The sequence below is a fragment of the Geotrypetes seraphini genome, chromosome 3 (assembly GCF_902459505.1).
Source record: "Geotrypetes seraphini chromosome 3, aGeoSer1.1, whole genome shotgun sequence".
Classification (NCBI taxonomy): domain Eukaryota; kingdom Metazoa; phylum Chordata; class Amphibia; order Gymnophiona; family Dermophiidae; genus Geotrypetes; species Geotrypetes seraphini.
In genome coordinates, this window is record NC_047086.1 from 78,006,165 (window position 1) to 78,028,535 (window position 22,371).

The window sequence follows — 22,371 nt, forward strand, 5'->3', positions numbered from 1 at the left end:
TTCTGTATTAGACGCAGTCTGGCGAGTGTTTTCTTTCACGACCCCAAATAGATGATGGCTAGCAGATGGTTCTCTGCTCAGTGAAATAACAGCTGGGTCTTCAGTTTTAACACTCACTCTTGGTGCCTCATAAGAACATATTAATTATTGCTGCTGGGTCAGACCACTGGTCCATCCTGCCAAGCAGTCCGCTCACATGGAAGCCCCTAGGTCAAGCCTAGTGCTCCAAATGAGTCCAGTCTCACCAGTTTAGCATGAACTTGTCCAACTTTGTCTTGAAACCCTGGAGGGTGTTTTCACCTATAACAGACTCTGGAAGAGCTTTCCAGTTTTCTACCACTCTCTGGGTGAAGAAGAATTTCCTTATGTTTGTACGGAATCTATCCCCTTTCAACTTTAGAGAGAGTGTCCTCTCGTTCTCCCTACCTTCTCTATTAAGTCCATTCCCTTCAATATTTTGAATGTTTTGATCATGTCCCCTCGCACTCTCCTCTTTTTAAGGGAGAAGAGGCCCAGTTTCTCTAGCCTCTCATTGTACGGCAACTCCTCCATCCCCTTAACCATTTTAGTCGCTCTTCTCTTCTCATGTCCTTCTTCATGTACGGTGACCAGTGCTGAACACAGTACTCCAGGTGAGGGTGCACCATGGCCCGGTACAGCAGCATGATAACCTTCTCTGATCTGTTCGTAATCCACTTCTTGATCATTCCTAGCATTCTGTTCGCCCTTTTCGCCGCTGCAGCGCATTGTGCAGATGGCTTCATGGACTTGTCGATCAGAACTCCCAAGTCCCTTTCCTGGGAGGTCTCTCCTAGTACTGCCCCGGACATCCTGTAATCATGAATGAGATTTTTGTTCCCGACATGCATCACTTTGCACTTGCCTGTTGATATAAGCCACCACTGTGGCATTGTCTATTGAATGTCCATGTCAAATTGTAATTTCCTGGGTAACTAACTCAACCTCTCCTAATGTAATCTGACACTGAACTGAATAGGTAAAGGCAGATAACATATAATATAACAAGACTGACCACTTTCCCTTCCAAGGTCTCATAACACCATTTGAATGACTCTCAGTTTCGATCTGTTGATGGACCATGTTCTCTGTGAAGGTTCCCAGTAGCCCTGGGCGTATGACCTCTTCATCTGTAAACATGATCACCCACGTTGCTATGTGTAGAGGCAATCCTTTGGACAGTGTCTCTGGCCTTAGCCATCATCACAAACTATGATGGGCTTTCATTGTCCACTCCAAAGGCATCTGAAGGGAGTCCGTCTGCAGTGACTAGCGGGACAATAATGTGCTCTGGAGAGGTCAGAGATGAGCTTTTGCCCATGTTACAACCTTTATTTTCACCACCATAAACTCCAATAACTGTAGATAATGCCACACCATTGGGACTGGCATTGCTAGAATCCGTAAAATCTGCCACCTCAACTTTTGTTTGCAAGCCTCCAGACGAAAGACACAGCCCTCTGCCGTGTTGAATACAAGCCCCAAATATTCCAGGGATGGTGAGGGATCCAGATGACTCTTTCAGAAATTGATGATCCAGCCAAGTTTCTGTAAGAGGTGGACTACTTGTGCCACTGCCCTGTGGCCCTCTGCCTGGGACGCAGCTCTGATGAGCCAGTCATCCAAGTATGGATGAAACTGAATCCCAGTTCTGCACAAATGTACTGTTGCCACTACTATTACCTTAATAAATGTGCGTGGCACCATTGTCAGTCCATCAACAGATCAAAACTGAGAACTGAAAAAGTTTCTCCAGCACATGGAATCTGAAAAATCTTGTGAGCCAGAAAAATGGGGATATGCAAGTAAGCCTCAGTCAAATCTAGAGACATTCCCCTGGAGCAACCGAGGCAATAACTGATCTTATTATCTCCATAAGGAACTTGGGAACTTTTAAGGCTGCATTGACCGACTTGAGATCCAAAATTGGTCTCCAGTCATCCGAATCTTTCTTTGGCATAATGAAGTATAACCACCCGAGCACGATTTGGCCTCTGGGTCTTCTTCCACAGCCCAGATCTGAGGCAGCTGTTGCTTTTACTCTGGCTGCTTTCTCCGGCCTCCCTGCCAGGGAGACTATGAAAAAGTCTCAAGGTAACTGAAAAAAATTTGAGCTTGTACTCCTCTCGAATGTGCAAATCCGTTCCCAGGCCTCCTGATACTCCACAAGTCTCGCACCTATATAGGGAAGATGGGAGAGGGATTTGGTGGCTTTGGGACTTTTTGGAATTGGATGCTGAATGGGTACCTGATGCAAGATTTTGTCCAGATGGACCAAACCTCTGTCTGGCCCCTTGTGAAGAGAACTTCGCCAAAGACTGCCAAAGCCACCTGTAGCATTGAAAGGAACCATGACTTGACCATCTGGCTTGCTATCAGGGAGAGACTTAGGACACCTGTCCATTACACTGGTCATTAGGTTGTATAGCCCTTTGCCAAACAACATCTGTCCCTTAAAGGGCAGCTTGCTCAATTTAGTTTTAGAAGTTGAATCTCCCACCCATTGTCTGATCCACAGCATCCTGCGGGTGGAAAAAGAGTAAGCAGACACTTTGTTCATGACTCTAAACATGTTGTACATGGAATAACATAATCCACCCTCGACTGTCTGAGGGTAGCCTGGGGTAGCATTTTAAGGCATGCATGTACCATGAAGGAAGCCGTTACCACTGCCTTAAGATCCAAAACCAAGGCCTCAAATTGACTTTTGAGAACCAGATCCAGTCAGCAGTCCTGAGCAATCTTCAGGACCACTGCCTTCACTGGGAAGAGAAGTACGCTTTGTAATCTGTGACATGAAAGACTCCACCTTAGGTGGTGTAAACAGTTGCTGGAAATCAGGAGCTATAGGATATAGCTTATTCATCAACCTAGCCCCTCACAAGGGAGATACAGCCCTTCCTGGGGTCAGATTACAGGATGCTGACACATGCTACAGGATCCTGTGCTTTTGATGGGGAAGGAGTGCAAGGAATGGATGTTTCCTGCCTTATAGGTGGTGAAGGGTGCTGAATCCAGGAGGATACAGCCCTCTCTGGGGTCAGAATTGCAGAATTCTGACACCAGGAAGGGCTGTATCCCCCCTGGATTCAACACCCTTCACCACCTATAAGGCAGGAAACATCCATTCCCTGTACTCCTTCCCAATCAAAAGTACAGGTCCTTCTAGGATCCCGTGGGATGTGTCAGAATCCTGTAATTATGACCCCAGGAAGAGCTGTATACCCCTGGATTCAGCACCCTTCACCACCTATAAGGCAGGAAACATCCAATCCCTGCACTGCTTCCCCATCAAAAGCACAGGACTTACCACGTTCCTGCAGGATGTGTCAGGATCCTGCAATTCTAATGTGACCATATGTCCTGTTTTGAACGGGACCGTCCCATTTTTTTTTTTTTTTCAGTTTGGTACTGGTTCTTTATTGCTTTGAAAAAAAAAAACCAACCAAACTTCTGGCTCTTAAGCCACAATGCAAAGTTCGTGAGCAAAACAGAATCAAAAAGAAGTCAGAAACAGTTTATCAAAATGTTCCTTTCCAATGAAATAGTTTTCAAAAAAACAAAAGAAACAAACTCCCCCCCCCCAAAAAAAAAAGAGTCTTTAGAAATAGCAGTTCAAATAAAGTCCAGCCCAGCTTTTGTCCACAGCCACAGGCAAAAGAAACCAAACACAAGGCTTTTTATAACTTTTCACAGACAAGTAAATAGTTGCACTAAACAGTCTTTGGTATCAACTAGCCTCTAGTTTGCTTCAGCAACAGTTCATTCAAATATCAACAGTGAAGAAAAAAAACAAATCTTTTTTAGCTTTCAGTAAGGCTTGTACGGCTTCTAGCAAAGCCTGCACCAGTGTTTGGACACTGATCACCAGCGGGTTGTCTGCTGGCTGGAGAGTGGGCTCTGTTATGTGTTGGAATTTTGCAAAATAAATCCCTCTTGTCCCACCACATGAAGAAACACAGAGCTTCCTCCACTTCCTCTCACTAAGGGCTTCTGCCTGCCCAACCCCCACTTCACACAGGGGAAAAAGAAATGTTGTAGCAAAGAAAACTTTCACTGTTCTCCCAGTGGTTTATACCTTCCAGTTCTTTTTTTTTGTATATCTTTATTGAATTTTCAAACTACAGTTGTGCAACAAATAATTCATATACATAAAATATTACAAAACAAGCACAATAAACTTTCAGACATTAATGTACAATTATATTTTCCCCCACCCTCCCACCTAATACTCAAATAAAATAAAACCTTCAAGAAACTATCCATAAATTCCCTGAATCATATTCCAATGCAACTCCCTTTCCCTACCCTCTCCCCTCATCCACCCTGGATGTGTATGTTTACAGGTCTATGAAATAAAATCAGTTATCATTCCTTACAAAATTTAGCCAACGGCTCCCAAAGGACCGTCCCATTTTTTAGATCCCTTGTCCTGTTGTCCTCACACACAGCTTTGAGACACCAAAATGTCCGTTTTTAGAGACAGCGTCCCGAAGCTGTGCGTGCGGACAACGAGATAGGCGATCATGGAGCCTGGGCTCTCTCCCCGATTCCCTGCCACTGATGCAACAACAGGGCCAGACGAGGCGAGTGCAGCGACTGCACAACAGCCGGCCCAGAAGTCTTCTCCCTGACGTCAATTCTGATGTCGGAGAGGAAGTTCTGGGCCAGCCAATCGCTGCCTGGCTGGCCTGGAACTTCCTCTCGATGTCAGAATTGATGTAGAGGAGAAGGCTTGTGGGCCGACGCCTGGCCCTTCCCTTCCTGCAGTTGCAATGGTGGCGGACGGGGAAGCAGGGAGAGAGCTCAGGCTCCGTGATCGCCTGTCCTGTTGTCCCAACGCACGCACAGCTTTGGGACGCTTTCCCTGAAAACGGGACATTTTGGCATCCAGAAGCTGTGCGTGGGGACAACGGGACAGATGATCTAAAAACAGAACGGGACGGTTCAAAACGGGACGTATGGTCACATTATGCATATCCTGTGCATTTGATAGGGAATTGATGTTTCCTGCCTTATAGGTGGTGAAGGGTACTGAATTCAAGGGGCTACAGCTCATCCTGCGGTCAGAATTGCAGGATCCTGGTACATCCTGCAATTTCTTGGTAGGTCCTGTGCTTTTGATGGGGAAGAAGTGCAGGGAATGGATGTTTCCTGCCTTATAGGTGGTGAATGGTATTGAATCCAGATAGATACAGCACTTCCTGGGGTCAGAATTGCAAGATCCTGATACATCCTGCAGAATCCTGTGCTTTTGATGGGGAACAAGTGCAGGGAATGGAAGTTTCCTATCTTATAGGTGGTGAAGGGTGCTGAATCCAGGGGGATACATACAGCCCTTCCTGGGGTCAGAATTGCAGGATCCTGGTACTTCCTGCCACATCCTTTTAGGTCCTGTGCTTTTGATGGGGAAGGAGTGCAGTGAATGGATGTTTTCTGCCTTATAGGTGGTGAAGGGTGCTGAATCTAGGGGGATACAGCCGTTCCTGGGGTCAGAATTGCAGGGTCCCAGTACAGAGCATTGTGCATCCTGCCCTAGCCCTCTATGTTTAGGAGGCCAGTCTGCTCTTACTCCCAGGGAGTTCTGTTAACCAATTCTTGATGCTATATAAAGGAGGCTAGGTCGCACTGCTAGAACTAGAATGAGGGGGCTGGGATGTACTCAGGTAGGGTTACCAGGTTACCCATTTGAAAATCCGGACCCCTAGACCTGCCCAATTTGCCCCATCATGCCGCCAATCGCACCCTAACCCTGCCCCCCGCTGTCTGCTGGGTTTTTAAAAGCCATCTCGATTTCTAGACATGTCCTCAAAAGGAGGACATTTCTGGGGGAATCTTGACTTCTGGTCACCCTACCCTCGGGTATCCCTCAAAGCCACCCAAAAAGCAAAACCGTGCTGCAGCTGGTGTAACTGCAGGTAGCAGGGTTTTGCACTCTAAGGTTGTGGTTACAAACCCAGTCTGCTCCTTGTGACCCTAGGCTAGTCTCTTAACCCCCCCCCCCCCCAATTGCCCCACCAGGACATGCAGGAAAAAATGCTGGAGTACCTGAATAAATTCATGTAAACCATTCAGAGCTCCCTTGAGTGAACAGTCCAAAAAATTGAATAAATAAATCTGAATAATTCGTTTCAGTAAGATTGACCAAGTTACTAAAATTCTAAATCCAAAGTAATGCTGTTCTTTTTTCTGCCTGATAAGCTATAGCCTATTTTTACTGCCTACTGTTGTCATTCTGTAGGGAGTCCCCGCGCTGACGTCTTCTTCTTCTCTGCCGGTCCCGCCCCTTATGACATGCTCTTCTCTTCCTGTGTGGTCGGACTGGCAGAGAAGAAGACGACGTTGCAGGGGAACCTAGTAAATGCATAGCAGCAGCTGTGGCAATAAAAAAAAAAGAGGAGGTCTAGGATCCTGAAAAATCCTGGATCTCAATACAAGTCAATGAGGATCCTGGTTTTACCTTGTTACCATAATTAGAGAGAAGTTACACTTCTATGCTAGAACACATGAGCCCTGATTCTTCTCACCTTCGCACTTTCCTAGAGGAAAGCGTGGATAATCTCATGAATTATTTGGGCTAAACCTTAATAACTTGGAACTTTAAAAAGCTCAAGGACCCGGCAATTATTACATAGCAAGAATTGTTCGAACTTCCAATAAAATAAATCCATACGCATTCCTGCCTCTATAACTACTTCAGGGTCGACAACAACTGGCTCCCCGGACACCCCAGTCACTGCCCCCCTCCCATCCCTCGAGATTAGACTACATTAAGTACTTACTGCTGGCTGAAACCCTGCTGCCTGCACAATGAAACCCAAACAGAATAGAAATGTAGACCGCAACCACAAAGCTGAAACTTCCGCACTTAACCCCACCCTGCTATACCTGCTGCAGCTACACCGGTCCATACCAGCACACACCTGTCACCTCCTCCCTCTATCAGGTGGAGGACACCGCTGCTTTCACACACATGCCTGTTTTACAGACAAGCTGCATAAACCACTATGGGCTTTAAAAATGAAGTTACACCATTGCCTCTTGTTTCTCCCACATGGTAATTGTGGCTTTTTAAAAATTTCTGTCAGGCAATTTCCAAAGACTGCTAAACCTGCACAAGTGACGCGTTTTCCGTAAAGGACCCCGCCACTAACGCCGGGCACCCGGAAGCAAAAAGCTATGGCAGCTGTCGCTTCTAAGTCTGTCCTGTTTGTCTGTCTAGGTAAGAAAGAGCCAGAGTGCTTTCGTAATAACAGCAGAGACCTCCCGATGACTGTAGTTACTTTGAGGTGGAGGGATCTTAGGTTTGAGACAGAAAGTGAATTCGCAATACTGGTCTTGTGCGGGTTTGCACCCAGCAGGAGCCACATTTCAGAGAAGGGAGAGCGTGAAGGACGTACTTGGCTCACGTCTTAAAAGGAAATGTTATAGAAATTATGAGAAGAACTTTTAGTCGGTTTCTGTTAGCTCATGGTTTGGATAGTATGCATTATTTCTGGAGTGCTAGTAGGCTGTGATACCGTTTGTTAGACTATGCAGGATAATGTGAGGAGCACGGTATAGCAGCAACAGCTGACCGATGTTTGTTTAATATTTGATATATAGCCCTTAATGAAAATACAGAGGCCACAACAGTGAGCACATAATAATTAAAATATAAATATGAAAAGAACTCTAATTCAAACAGGAAAGTTTACATTCAACAGAAACACATAAATTTCATTTTAAAAAGTGAGGTTTCAGTTTCATAACCCAGTCATGATGTTAAATGGTTCATAGTTAAATGCACGCAAGACAACAGCGCGCGGACAAATGGGTGCAAGACAACTGAGCGCAAGACAATTCTGTGCAAATCATTTTCAGTAACAAGCACGAGCGGGACATCTGAGCGCGAGACATCTTAGTGCCGGCAAGTGATCTAGAGACATCTGAGCGCCGGCAAGTGAGCTATAGACATCTGAGCTATAGACATCTGAGCTATAGACATCTGAGCGCAAGACATCTGAGTGAAAGACATCTGAGCGCCGGCAAGTGAGCACAAGACATCTGAGCGCAAGCTGTTGTCTTTGCGCGGTATTATCTTTGCGCTGATTTGTCTTAGCGTTTTTGTCCGAGCGCTGTTGTCTTGCGTGAGTTTGACCTGTCACCGTAAAATCAGTGATGCCTCTGTCAGTCTTGCTTATTGAATAGTCATTTATGTGGAAACTGAAAACCCGAGCTTCTATGATCTAATATCCAAGTTTTTAATTCTTCTAGTTTTGACCATTTTGCAATTCCATGTCGCAGATTGTGTTTACTATGCATAGCTTTTTGTGGGTCCTCTTCCTATCTTCTCAAAGTTGTTACCATCTTTTCAGTTGGTGGTGATCCAAAATTCCTCTCTGCTGCCCTGTTTCCATGTTGTTTAGCATACACAATCACTCGTAGCTTGAATGCAATATCATAGCAGAATCTGTGTTATTTATGAGCCATGATTTACCAAGAAATCTCAACATAAAATATCACAGAACACGATAATGTTTTGGACAAATCTATCAAGTTCAAAGTACTGTACAATAGAACAGTCAGCGTCTACGAGAGAGCAGAAACAACGTGATGTGTGTGTACAGTGCATACGTGTGAGACCTCGAGGCGTCGGAGAGAGCAGAAAAAACATGATGGTATATTAATATAAACCAGAAGTTTTAGACTGATTGAAATTTCAACTAATAATTTTGATTACCGACGTATAAGACGCACCCCATATTTTAAGTGTATTTTGAGGGAAAAAAAGTGCGTCTTATACGACGGCAAATACAGTATATGGTTAAGATCTTCTACCAGCAGCTTTGGAGAAAGAACTGTAACAAGCAAGAGTTCTTTTGCAGTAGAAGATTATTTGGTAGCCTTTGGTTACACGTACTGAATATAATGTCCTTCTCTTTAGGCAATATTTGTCGATCTCCAATAGCAGAAGCTGTTTTTAGGAAACTAGTCCAAGATGAAAGTGTAGAAAATCAAGTAAGTACATTTCTGTGTTTTGTATGCTGTGTTCTGTGTTCCTCTTCTGGCATGCCTTCTCTGTTCAGAGCAGTTAAGAGAGCTAACAGATGAGCACGTTTCACTCATACTTGATGGGATCAGTGGCATACCAAAGGCTGGGTGGTAGGGGGCAGTCAGCACTTGGTGCAGCCAGTAAGGGGGTACAGGGAGAAGCCATGGGGCTATGTTCTGCTGTGCACAGCTGAACTCCACCGGCCCCCGCCCCCTCTGATGTCAGGGCAGGGGACTGGCAGAACCAACAGCCACACCCACCAGATTGCTGCACCTTTTACTGCTTGAAGGAGGAGGTACTATGTCCTGGGTGGCAACCAACACAGATATTCCACTGGATGGGATGTTCACACATCGATTACAAATCTTTTATTTATTTATTTCTGGGAAAGAAAGTGATGTAATTGCAGAGAAACAACAAAAGTATTCCTTGATTTACTCATGAAAAAAAAGATATCCACAAAAATATGTATTTTAACTGAGGAATAAATTAGGACACCCCCCACATATCCTCCCACTTAAAATGGCTCAGATCATACACATGTGTATCACATCAGGTGCACATGATTAGAACATCGTTACTCAGCATTTTGAGGGAGGTTAGTGTACAAACAACTGCCAACTAGTGCTGCCAATTCACTGATTCAAATTGATTCATTTATTTGTTTTAAAAAAATATCGGGCTCGCCGATTCGTTCAGGTCTCCTAAAGCAGGAGCGGCAGCGCTGCCTGTTGCTGGCCATCCACTGCCACTGCTGCTCCTGCTTTAGGGGGTGAAGGAGGAGGGTCAGTCATGAAGTGCTGCGTAGGCCCTCTTTCTGCTTTCCCCCTGGCCTCCTGGTCTCATCTTCAGTTAATTAAGGCAGCCTGCAGAGGATCGCTGGTGCTGTAGCGATCCTAGCAGGCTGCCGTTGTCCTCCGCAGCACATTCCCTCTGCTGCGATCCCGCCCCTGATGTCACTTGGTTAGCATGGAGAAAGAAGAAAACGACAAATGGGCAGGAGACTCTGGCAAGCGAGTTATCAGAAGATGTCCCAGACTCGCAGAGTCTGGGACATAAGAACATAAGAATTGCTGCTGCTGGGTCAAACCAGTGGTCTATCATGCCCAGCAGTCCGCTCACGCGGCAGCCCTCTGGTCAAAGACCAATGCTCTAACTGAGACTAGCCCTACCAGATTTGAATAATGACCAGACAACAAAAGGTAGAAAAAATAATTTTACTTTCTGTTTTGTGATTACAATATGTCAGATTTGAAATGTGTATCCTGCCAGAGCTGGTATTAGACTGCGAACGTGAGCTAGGATTTAACAGAAAGAGGAAAAGTCTTTTTTGGTTATTATTTTGTTTACACCATAGCACTAGTGTGGGTAGGAGAAGTCAAAGGGGGTGGGGTGGGTGAAGAGGCTATAAAATAAACCCACCAGGATATTTGAAAAAAACCAACACTACCCAATTGGGCAAGAAAATTGAATTGAAAAATTGATTCAATAGGCTGAATCGAATTGAAATTTTTTTTCCTGACTCGGGCAGCACTACTGCCAACATGCCCAGGTCTGGCTGTTCAAGCAAGTTGACCCACAGAACAGACCGCAAGATGCTAAAAGAAGTCTCCAAAAACCTTAAAATGTCATCACAGGACCTACAGCAAGCTCTTGCTACTGTTGATGTGAAAGTGAATCAGAAACAGACTTCACAAATTTAACTTGCATAGGAGGTGTGCAAGGAGGAAACCTTTGCTTTCTAAGAGAAATATCAAAGTCAGACTGAAGTTTGCCAGACACAACGTAGACAAACACCAGAACTTCTGGAATAGTGTTCTATGGACAGATGAGTCTAAAATTGAATTATTTGGACACCACAAAAGAGGACATGTTTGGAGTAAACCAAATACAGCATCCCAGGAAAATAACTTCATACCAACTGTGAAGCATTGAGGTGGAAGTGTCATGGTTTGGGGATGCTTTGCTGCAGCAGGACCTGGCCAACTCCCCATCATAGAATCCATCATGAATTCTACCGTGTATCAGAGGTGCTTAAGGAACATGTGAGACCAGTTTTAAGAAAATTAAAGCTAAAGCGGAACTGGACCCTGTAACATGATAATCCACCAAGGACTGACTGAAAACTAAGAAATGGAGTCTTGGAGTGGTTGAGTCAAAGCCCTAATCTTAATCCAACCACCTTTTGATGAGTCATTTAAACTTTCCACCATGCAATACAGCAGCAAGTAGAGCAATAAAGTGCCTAATTTCTTGCTGCTGCAGGGCCACTCCCATGATAAGAGCCAAGATATCTTGTGGCATGGACTGTGAAACTTTGGCAGCATTGGGAGAAGTGCTTCAGCCTGTTATTGACTGCCAACTGCAAGAAGAATTTTAAGACTTATCAGGAGGCAGTATGGCAATATGTTTGATGTCTCCCTAGATTTAAAAAAAAAATTATATATGCCCCATGGGAAAGGGGAAGAATCAAGGAGTCTCCTAAATCTTTCATGAGATCCCTCAGCATCTCCCAGCAAAGCTGGGGCACCGTCTCCCATCCCCCACTTAAACTCCTTGCAGTCCTCTGACACCTTCCCTCTGTTGTATCTCATCCTGCAAACCTAGCTTGGATACTGGACTCCTCCCCCTACACCATCACCGCAGGTAGAATCCTTTTCAGACCGGGCCCTCGCACACCGTCAATGTGAACCTGACACTCTTCTCTTTGGTCACTAACACATGCTTTTACTGCCATACCTTACATATCAGCCTACAGCAGACACTCTTTAAGGTTTACATATATATATATATATATATATATATATATATATATACACACAGTCAAACCGCGTGTAACCCGGTTTGCGAGTGTTTTGCAAGACGAACAAAACATTCTCGCAAAACTTGTCTCACAAGCCGAGTGTTGACTCGATTTGCGAGCACCCCCCGATAACCAGCATCGCAATCCCCCACTCACAAAGGCCCCCCCGCTCAAACCGGCACACCCCCCCACGCGAACCGAGAGGGAGAATTAGAAGGCCTAGAGCATGCGCAGCAGAGGCAGGAAGATCTTCTACCGGCACCGGCACGTCCTGTGGACTGCGTGCCGGTGCCAGACCAGGGGGGGAGAATAAGTTCTAGTTGTTTGGGCGGGGGGTGCCGGTTCGCGCGGGGGGGGGGGGGGGGAGCGTATCAAAGCGAGTTTCCATTATTTCCTATGGGGAAACTCGCTTTGATATACGAGTATTTTGGTTTACGAGCATGCTTCTGGAACGAATTATGCTCGTAAACCAAGGTTCCACTGTATGTGGAGAATATATATATATATTCTCCACATGTACTGTCCTTCTATATACAAAAATCTTTTTAGGAATATTGTTTTTTAATAAAACAAAATGTTTTTGCTGATGTCAGACCTGGAAGTAGGAATATTATTACACAGAATCCTATGGTAATATCTCACACAGATACTAGGGATAAATAGCTCAAAATATTTTGTTTTATTTTATTTCCTATGTCATGTGCATTTTGTTTAATTTTTTTTTTAGTTTGACTTCATTTTCATTTTAGGAGCAATATTTGTAAGTGAGAGTTATCTGAAATGCAGAGAATAGTAGAAATTTGTTTTATGTTTCTTTTTCTTCCCCCCCTTTTTTTTGTAATATGTAATTTTTGAAATGGATTAAAAAACAAGTTCTGAATAAACTTAGGGCTCCTTTTATCAAGCTGTGCTAGCGGTTTAATGCACATTAAACCGCTGGCTGCGCTAACCGCTAATGCCTCCTCTTGAGCAGGCAGTAGTTTTTAGCCAGCGTGGGGGTTAGCGCGTGATGAAAAGTCACGCGAGTTAACCCCGCTAGCACAGCTTGATAAAAGGAGCCCTTAAAATGTGACAGTGAATCGTGCTCAGAAAAATTTCAAATGGCCTGGGAACCTTTTTTATGATGTTAGTTATGTTGGATTGTATGCTGTCTTTTTTTTTTTTTTTTACAAAGAAAATATATCTTATCTGTTTTCTTTCTGTAGTGGAGGATAGACAGTGCAGCAACATCTACATATGAAATAGGAAACCCTCCCGATTATCGAGGCCAAGCCTGCATGAGGAAGCATGGCATTAACATGAATCATATTGCCAGGCAGGTACTGTACACTAATTTACTACCAATATGTAGTTTTATCTGTGTTTTGTATTGCAGTGGATGATAGACAGTGGTGCTGTTTCTGACTGGAATGTGGGGAGTTCTCCTGATGCAAGGGCGCTAAGCTGTCTAAGAAAGTATGGCATTGAGACTTCCCATAAAGGAAGACAGGTATACCTGAGCATTTAGCTTGTCTTTTGTAAATTTGTGAACGGTAATTTCTAATGGTACCATCAGCTTATCACTCAAATGACAAGGTTGAATGACAATGGAATGTGTTCTCTAAACTTTTTATTAAGGCTAAATAAAATCTCATAAAATATCTCAAAGGAAAATTGTACTATAAAAGCAATCTCAGCATGCAAAACAAATCATAAAGAAATATGAAGTACAAATTATCAAGTTTGCCAATAAGGGTAAAGACAAATCACAATTTAAAGTAAAACTTCATGAAGACAATTAGAAAGCAAAATCACAGTGTAACATCCGTAGACAGTTCTTTACTGATCATTATTTTAAGTGTGTGTGGATGCTTCCTTGGCAGACTTGTTAAAATTAGTTAGCTCTGCTGGCTCTGTTTAACTATGCATAATATCTGATCACCCATTTACAGGGTGTAAACTAAGCCAAAAGAGGACACCAATTTTGATCACCCCAGATTATGAGAACAAATCTTCTCTGTCTGGCTTGAGTAGATGTAATCACATCAGGAAAATGTCAGGCTTTCTTATTACAAAATAAAGCATCTTATTATGATGAGAGAAAAATCTTTGAAAAAATCTTGGTTGGAGTCCATAACTAAAAGGACTACCATATATACTCGAATATAAACCGAGATTTTGGGCCCAAAAATGGGGGTCCAGGTTTATATTCGGGTCATCCCCCAGTGACCACCCAAAACCCTCCCGGACTTCCTGCAGGTCTGCCTTAGGCCGGGATAGGAGGGATTCCGCCGTCTCCTGCCACAGCCGACACTAACAATTACCACCCTCCCTCCTTCCCTCCCTTGCATACTTGTGTATTCTCTGGTGGTCCAGCGTGTATCCCGCGCTGAAATCTTCAAGAAGATTGTCAAGGTAAGCAGCCAGGGGCGCACCCAGACCGGCACGCAGCAGCGAGCTTTTCGTGCTGCTGGCCGGCCCTGCACCGCTCCTTGATAGTCTGCCGCAAGTTCTCGCGGGATTCGCGGTTTTCACAGCAGCTTGTCAAGGAGCAGTGCAGGGCCGTCCAGCAGCACGATAACCTCGCTGCTGAATGCCGGCCTGGGTGCGCCGCTGGCTGCTTACCTTGACAATCTTCTTGAGTATTTCAGCGCGGGATACACGCTGGACCACCAGGGAGCACACAGGTATTTGAGGGAGGGAAGGAGGGAGAGCTGTAATTGCTAGTGTCGGCCGGGGCAGGAGATGGGAGGGATCCCTCCTGTCCCGGCTTACCACTAGGTGGTTTACATTAAGAGGAATGGTTGGTCTGCTGGCTGGGTTAGAGGGCAGAGGGGAGTACGGGACAACCAAGCCATTGTGATGAAGTTGGCTCTTTTTAGGGGCAGAGGGTACAGGGAAGGAAGGTGGGACAATGTTCAGAACCTGGAAGGGAGGGGGGACAGTATTCAGAGCCTGGCAGGGAAGGGGGCTTGGTTCACAGCCTGGTAGGGAATGGGACTGAGTGCAGGGCAGGGAGGGAAGGGGGCTGGGTGCAGAACTTGGCAGGGAGGGGGGCTGAGTGCAGAACCTTGCAAGGGAGGGTGTGACGGAGGGGACACTGGGTGCAGATCCTGTCAGGGCATGGCACTTGAATATTAAGCCCCCGACTTATATTCGAGTCAATCGTTTTTTGTTTTTTTTTTCCTCCTTTTGGTGGAAAAATGGGGGTCTCGACTTATATTCGGATTGACTTATATTTGAGTATATACAGTATATTTCTCTTCTCAGAGATGAATCCATTAGTGCAGTAAGGGACAGATTCTATAAAGGGTGCCTAAAATAATTGGCAAAATCCCATTAATAACTTCAAATAATTGAATAGAAAAATGCAATTGGGCGATAGGCGCCTACCCAATTTTACCGATTCTATAAAAGGTAGGAGCCTATCGCATGGCACTTAGCAGTGCCTAATGCCTTAGTGGCCATTTTTATGGGCGGAGTGTGACTTAGGCGTTGCTAAGCGTGATTCTCCAAAAACTTAGGCAACTGAAATGTAGGCCTTTAAAACCCTGGCCTACATTTCTGGAGCCGCAAGGCATGATTCTGTAAACGACGACTAAGCATGATTGATATGCGGATGGTGCCATTTTTCAAGGTGCCAGCCAATTTAGGTTCTATTTACAGAATCTGGGCCTAAAGTCTTATTTTTGATTATGGCCATGAATCATCCTGGAACAAGTTCTGTAACAACAGGGGTATTCTTTCCTAAGAGGGTATCTTGACTTCTATATTAAGCAATCAATTATCCTGCCAGTGTTTTTTTTTTCTCTTCTAAGTCACATGCCAAAATAAACGAATGTGCCTTATATACTGTGAATTGCAGAAGAGTCTTAGCATTTAACTTAGTGGATTAAAGCCCTTTAAAAAGCCTTTTCCAGCATTTTTTTATCCCCCTCAATGAGTCTCCTTTTGAGCTCTAATAGTTGTTTTGGTATAAACTAACTGCTATTTACGTTTTCTTTTCCTTTGTGCACCCTTAATTTTTTGGGAGGGATGGGGATGATGATATCAATAATGTTCAGTTTGTTTGACATACTGTTTGCCATGGAGAGCAGTCAGTAACTTCAAAGATGCACTTGGAAATTGACCTTTCTCCCCTTTTAAATCACACTGCATGCTCATCAAATGGTTCTATTAACTTGTAATATATATTAAAAAAAAAATCTCTTTGTTGTTTTTACTTTTTGTAACCGCATCGAACCGAAAGGCATTTTGCAGTGTATAAATAACGTCTTATGTTATATGATAGAGGTCTATAAAATACTGAGTGGCATAGAAAGAGTAGATGTGAATCGCTTGTTCCCTCTTTCCAAAAATACTAGGACTAGGGGGCATGCGATGAAGCTACTAAGTAGTAGATTTAAAACAAACTGGAGAAAATATTGCTTCACACAACGGGTAATTAAACTCTGGAATTCGTTGCAAATTTCCAAGTTTATTTAAAATTTGTTATTCCACTTATTCAGGCTTCTAGGCGGAGCACAATAATGTTAAAACGTTGGGTGATACATAAAATATATTTCATGCACATATGTAAAGGCTAGCAACAGACAAGACCAACATACTGGAACAGTAGGGAAGAGAGGAGAACTACATTTAAAGTAAAGAAGAATGATAAAGGTAAGTACACAAGGGAAAGGGAACCTAAGAGTTAAATTGCGGGAAAAGTATACTGTGCGTCCTTACTGGATGGTTATAAGTCGAAAGCATCCCTAAATAGAAATGATTTTAGTTTTGCTTTAAAACAGTCTAAGGATGTCACTTCCCTTAATTGAAGCGGAGTAGAATTCCAAGTTTGGGGAGCAGCGACGGAAAAGATTGTTGAACGTTTTGTGTTTATATTTCATAAACACAGTATTGATATTAAATGTTGAGAGTTATATCTGAGTGATCTTGCTGGTGAATACGGAATGAGAAATCTATCTATGAATTCAGGGTGGTTTGAAATATGAGTTTTGAAAGTTAAAAGGAGTATTTTCTATGTAATTTGAAGTGTTATCAGGAGGCAATGTGCCTTAATCAGTATAATTTGCAACCACCTGATTTACTTTTGTGTAATATTTTTGTATAACTTGTTGCAAATCGAATTTTGAATAGATGGCATGCTCCTCAAAAGCTTTTTAACATTTTGTTTTAGCTGTTCAACATACGTATATATAGAGATACAGTAAATGGTGCCCAAAGCTAGGTGCCAGGATGATGTATGCTAAAGCACGAGTTCTATAAAGGCAGTTCTGCATGGAACTGTGTTTATAGAGCACTAGCTTGAGTCATTTTCACACCTAAATTGAGGTGCATAAGAATATAAGAATTGCTGCTGCTGGGTCAGACCAATGGTCCATCCTGCCCAACAGTCCACTCATGCGGCAGCCCCAAGGGCAAGACCAGTGCTCCAAATGAGTCCAGTCTCACCAGTTTAGCATGAACTTGTCCAACTTTGTCTTGAAACCCTGGAGGGTGTTTTCCCCTATAACAGACTCCGGAAGAGCGTTCCAGTTTTCTACCACTCTCTGGGTGAAGAAGAATTTCCTTACGTTTATACGGAATCTATCCCCTTTCAACTTTAGAGAGTGTCCTCTCGTTCTCCCTACCTTGGAGAGGGTGAACAGTCTGTCTTTCTCTACTAAGTCTGTTCCCTTCAGTATTTTGAATGTTTTGATCATGTTCCCACGCAGTCTCCTCTTTTCAAGGGAGAAGAGGCCCAGCTTCTCCAGTCTCTCACTGTATGGCAACTCCAACATCCCCGTAACCATTTTAGTCGCTCTTCTCTGGACCCTTTTGAGTAGTACCGTATCCTTCTTCATGTACGGCGACCATACTGGACGCAGGGCTCACCATGGCCTGGTACAGCGGCATAATAGCCTTCTCTGATCTGTTCGTGATCCCCCTTCTTGATCATTCCTAGCATTCTGTTCGCCGCCACAGCGCATTGTGCAAATGGCTTCATGGACTTGTCGATCTGAACTCCCAAGTCCCTTTCCTGGGAGGTCTCTCCAAGTACCGCCCCAGACATCCTGTATTCGTGCATGAGATTTTTGTTCCTGACATGCACTTATCCACATTGAACCTCATCTGCCACGTCGATGCCCATTTCTCGAGCTTGATTATGTCATGTTGCAGATCTTTGCAATCCCCCTGTTTCTTCATTACTCTGTATAATTTTGTATCGTCCGCAAATTTAATCACCTCACTCGTCGTACCAATGTCCAGATCATTTATAAAGATGTTGAAGAGCACAGGTCCAAGCACCGAGTCCTGCGGCACCCCGCTGGTGACGCTCTTCCAGTCTGAGAATTGTCCACTTACTCCCACTCTCTGTTTCCTATGCTCCAGCCAGTTTTAAATACACGTGAGTATTTCACCCTTGATTCCATGGCATGCAATTTTCCGAAGTAGTCGTTCATGTGGAACTTTGTCAAACGCCTTCTGAAAATCCAGATATACAATGTTGACCGGGTCACCCTTGTCTATCCGCCTGTTTACTCCCTTGAAGAAGTGCAGCAAGTTCGTCAGGCAAGATCTGCCTTTACTGAAACCGTGCTGGCTGGTCCTCATCAGATCGTGTCCATCAAGATGATCAATGGTGCGGTCCATTATCAGCGCCTCTACCATCTTTCCCGGTACCGAGGTCAGACTCACCGGTCTGTAGTTTCCCAGATCTCCTCTCGAACCTTTTTTGAATATCGGCATAACATTCGCCATCTTCCAGTCTTCCGGAATCTTTCTTGATTTGATCGACAGATTGGCTATTAGCTGAACATAAGAATTGCAGCTGCTGGGTTAGACCAGTGGTCCTTCGTGCCCAGCAGTCCGCTCACGCGGTGGCCCTCTGGTCAAAGACCAGCACCCTGAGACTAGCCCTGCCTGCGTACGTTCCGGTCCAGCAGGAACTTGTCTAACTTTGTCTTGAATCCCTGGAGGGTGTTTTCCCATATGACTGTCTCCGGAAGAGCATTTCAGTTTTCTACCACTCTGGGTGAAGAAGAACTTCCTTACGTTTATACGGAATCTATCCCCTTTCAGTTTTAGAGAGTGCCCTCTCGTTCTCCCTACCTTGGAGAGGGTGAACAACCTGTTCTTATCTACTAAGTCTATTCCCTTCAGTACCTTGAATGTTTCGATCATGTCCCCTCTCAATCTCCAGTTTCTCCAATCTTTCGCTACACGGCAACTCCTCCAGCCCCTTAACCATCTTTGTCGCTCTTCTCTGGACCCTCTCGAATAGTATCGTGTCCTCCTTCATGTACGGCGACCATTGCTGGACGCAGTACTCCAGGTGAGGGCGCACCATGACCCGTTACAGCGGCATGATAACCTTCTCCGATCTGTTCGTGATCCCCTTCTTTATCATTCCTAGCATTCTGTTCGCCCTTTTCGCAGCCGCCGCACATTGCGTGGACGGCTTCATCGACTTATCGATCAGAACTCCCAAGTCTCTTTCCTGGGAAGTCTCTCCAAGTACCAGCCCAGACATCCTGTATTCATGCATGAAATTTTTGTTACCGACATGCATCACCTTACAGTTATCCACGTTGAACCTCATCTGCCATGTTGATGCCCATTCCTCGAGCCTGATTATGTCACTTTGCAGATCTTCGCAATCCCCCTGCGTCTTCACTACTCTGAATAACTTTGTGTCATCCTCAAATTTAATCACCTCACTCATCATACCTATGTCCAGATCGTTTATAAAGATGTTGAAGAGCACGGGTCCAAGCACCGAGCCCTGTGGCACCCTGAGTATTGTCCATTTATCCCTACTCTCTGTTTCCTATACTCCAGCCAGTTTTTAATCCATGTGAGTATTTCACCCTCAATTCCATGGCTCGCAATTTTCTGAAGTAGTTGTTCATATGGAACCTTGTCAAACGCCTTCTGAAAATCTAGATATACAGTAGAGAATGACACGGTGACGGTTTACCCGCGGCCACCGCATTTAAGCCGCGGGTCACCGCCGAAAACGGGGAAGAAAACTAGCAGTCGCTGCGGTGACGGGGACAAGGCCATTCACCGACCGCGGAAACGGTGAACAGGTTTGTCCCCGCGGGCCAATGTACCCCCTTCTAGGAACCGCTATTTACCGCCCGACGCCCGATTCACCCCCCCAGCAGGACCGCTCGCACCCCCACCCCGAACGACCGCTCGCACGCGCTCCCACCCGCACCCGCGATCGGAGCAAGAGGGAGCCCAAGCCCTCTTGTCCGGCCGACTCCCCGACGTCCGATACATCCCCCCCCCCGGCAGGACCACTCGCACCCCCACCCCGAAGGACCGCCGACTTCCCGACAATATCGGGCCAGAAGGGAGCCCAAACCCTCCTGGCCACGGCGACCCCCTAACCCCACCCCGCACTACATTACGGGCAGGAGGGATCCCAGGCCCTCCTGCCCTCGACGCAAACCCCCCTCCCCCCCAACGACCGCCCCCCCCAAGAACCTCCGACCGCCCCCCCAGCCGACCCGCGATCCCCCCTTCCCCGTACCTTTGGTAGTTGGCCGGACAGACGGGAGCCAAACCCGCCTGTCCGGCAGGCAGCCAACGAAGGAATGAGGCCGGATTGGCCCATCCATCCTAAAGCTCCGCCTACTGGTGGGGCCTAAGGCGCGTGGGCCAATCAGAATAGGCCCTGGAGCCTTAGGTCCCACCTGGGGGCGCGGCCTGAGGCACATGGGCCCAACCCGACCATGTGCCTCAGGCCGCGCCCCCAGGTGGGACCTAAGGCTCCAGGGCCTATTCTGATTGGCCCACGCGCCTTAGGCCCCACCAGTAGGCGGAGCTTTAGGATGGATGGGCCAATCCGGCCTCATTCCTTCGTTGGCTGCCTGCCGGACAGGCGGTTTTGGCTCCCGTCTGTCCGGCCAACTACCAAAGGTACGGGGAAGGGGGGTGGGGGGGGTTGTGGGGGTCGCCAGGGGGGTCGCGGGTCGGCTGGGGGGGGCGGTCGTTGGGGGGAGGGGGGTTTGCGTCGAGGGCAGGAGGGCCTGGGATCCCTCCTGCCCGTAATGTAGTGCGGGGTGGGGTTAGGGGGTCGCCGTGGCCAGGAGGATTTGGGCTCCCTCCTGGCCCGATATTGTTGGGGAGTCGGCGGTCCTTCGGGGGGAGGGATGTATCGGACGTCGGGGGGGGGGGCATCAGGCTTTCAGGATGGGGACAGACCTTCAAGGGGGGACAGTGCAGGGAAGTCAGGGAATTTATATTAATTAATTTTTTCTCTGCGTGTTTTGTTTTTGTATAGTTATTAACAAATATTTAACTAAGTTTTAAAGTTTTAAAGAATGTTTCCTTTATACGTAAATAAAGAAAAGTGAATGGGATTGCAGTGGCGGTGACGGGGCGGTGAATGGGGTGGCAGTGGCGGTGACGGGGCGGTGAAGAGGATGGTGAGACGGGGACGGGGCGGTGACGGGGATGGTGAGACGGGGACGGGGCGGTGACGGGGATGGTGAGACGGGGACGGGGCGGTGACGGGGACCAATTTTTTCACCGTGTCATTCTCTAATATACAGTTCAGCTATAGTCCCTTTCAGTTCCTTGATGACCCTCGGATGGATAAGATAAATGTAGACTCTAATGAGTGTTCAAATCCTGAAAATCCTTAGATTGACATATAAAGTAGAACGCTCAGAATTGTATATAATGCATAATTTATCATAAAACAAGACTGGCTTTCTCGAGTCAGCCTTATCTGAGCGTGCAGCCCCGAGGCTACTTGCTAGATTTTTGGGCAACATTTCATTTACACTGGCTAACTAACAAGCTTTATCACTTCCCTTGAAGAAGTCCGTTGGTGTGAAACAGATTGAGCCTCCGTTGGGTCACAAAAGATAAGTGCTTGACGATAAGTTTGCATAAAGCCAGATGAAATATTGTTGTGGTTTTGAATCCATGGTTGCCAGTTTTTGATTGCTCATCCAAGCATGAGAGAAATAGATATTTAATCACAGAATTGATTTAATTACACATATAGTATTTGAATTGAATAATATTTAAATGAATCAAATCACATAAAATTCAACAGAGGTTTTACCAGTGATGATACCTTAACCCCAAATTGGTTTAAATCTATTAATTGTATTCCTGGGGTATTTTGATGTCTTTTCCCTCTGTTTTATGATAAATTATGCATTATACAATTCTGAGTGTTCTACTTTATATGTCAATCCTCGGATGCCATCCGGTTCTGAGGATTTATCACTCTTAAGCCTATCAATCTGCTTGCATACCTCTTCTAGACTGTCAGTTTCCCGTCTTCGTTTCCAGTATATAGCCTGATGGGCTCTGGTATGCTGTGTATATCCTCTTCGGTAAATACAGACGCAAAAAATGTGTTCAGTTTGTCAGCGATTTCTTTGTCCTCCTTTAGCACTCCCTTTATTCCACGGTCATCCAACCGTACACCTGCCAAAGGCTAATGTAAATGCCCATTCCTAATTTCTTTGAGGTGTGTAAATTCTATAATTCTGCACCTATATCCTGGGAACTCATGCCCCTTCTT

The 22,371-nt window shown here is 45.4% G+C and overlaps 2 protein-coding genes across 5 annotated transcripts in view; one reads left to right on the top strand and one right to left on the bottom strand.

Moving 5' to 3' along the window:
* The window catches only part of SH3YL1 (SH3 and SYLF domain containing 1), a 63,870-nt gene extending 56,944 nt beyond the window's left edge, over positions 1-6,926 (bottom strand). For all 3 annotated transcript variants that reach the window (XR_004538778.1, XM_033937558.1, XM_033937556.1), the window contains exon 1: positions 6,801-6,926. Coding sequence is in view for 2 of the 3 variants with exons in the window: in XM_033937558.1 (XP_033793449.1) it covers position 6,801 (1 nt within the window). In the remaining variant the exon portion in view is untranslated. The remainder of the gene's footprint in view (positions 1-6,800) is intronic.
* Positions 6,926-22,371, top strand: part of ACP1 (acid phosphatase 1) — a 55,158-nt gene continuing 39,712 nt past the window's right edge. Inside the window, exons 1-3 of one of the 2 annotated variants that reach the window (XM_033937560.1) lie at positions 6,926-7,240; positions 8,945-9,018; positions 13,061-13,174. In XM_033937560.1, the coding sequence (XP_033793451.1) occupies positions 7,198-7,240; positions 8,945-9,018; positions 13,061-13,174 (231 nt within the window). In that variant the 5' untranslated portion in view covers positions 6,926-7,197. Of the gene's footprint in view, positions 7,241-8,944; positions 9,019-13,060; positions 13,175-13,230; positions 13,345-22,371 lie in introns of both variants that reach the window. The other variant, XM_033937559.1, reaches the window with a different exon arrangement.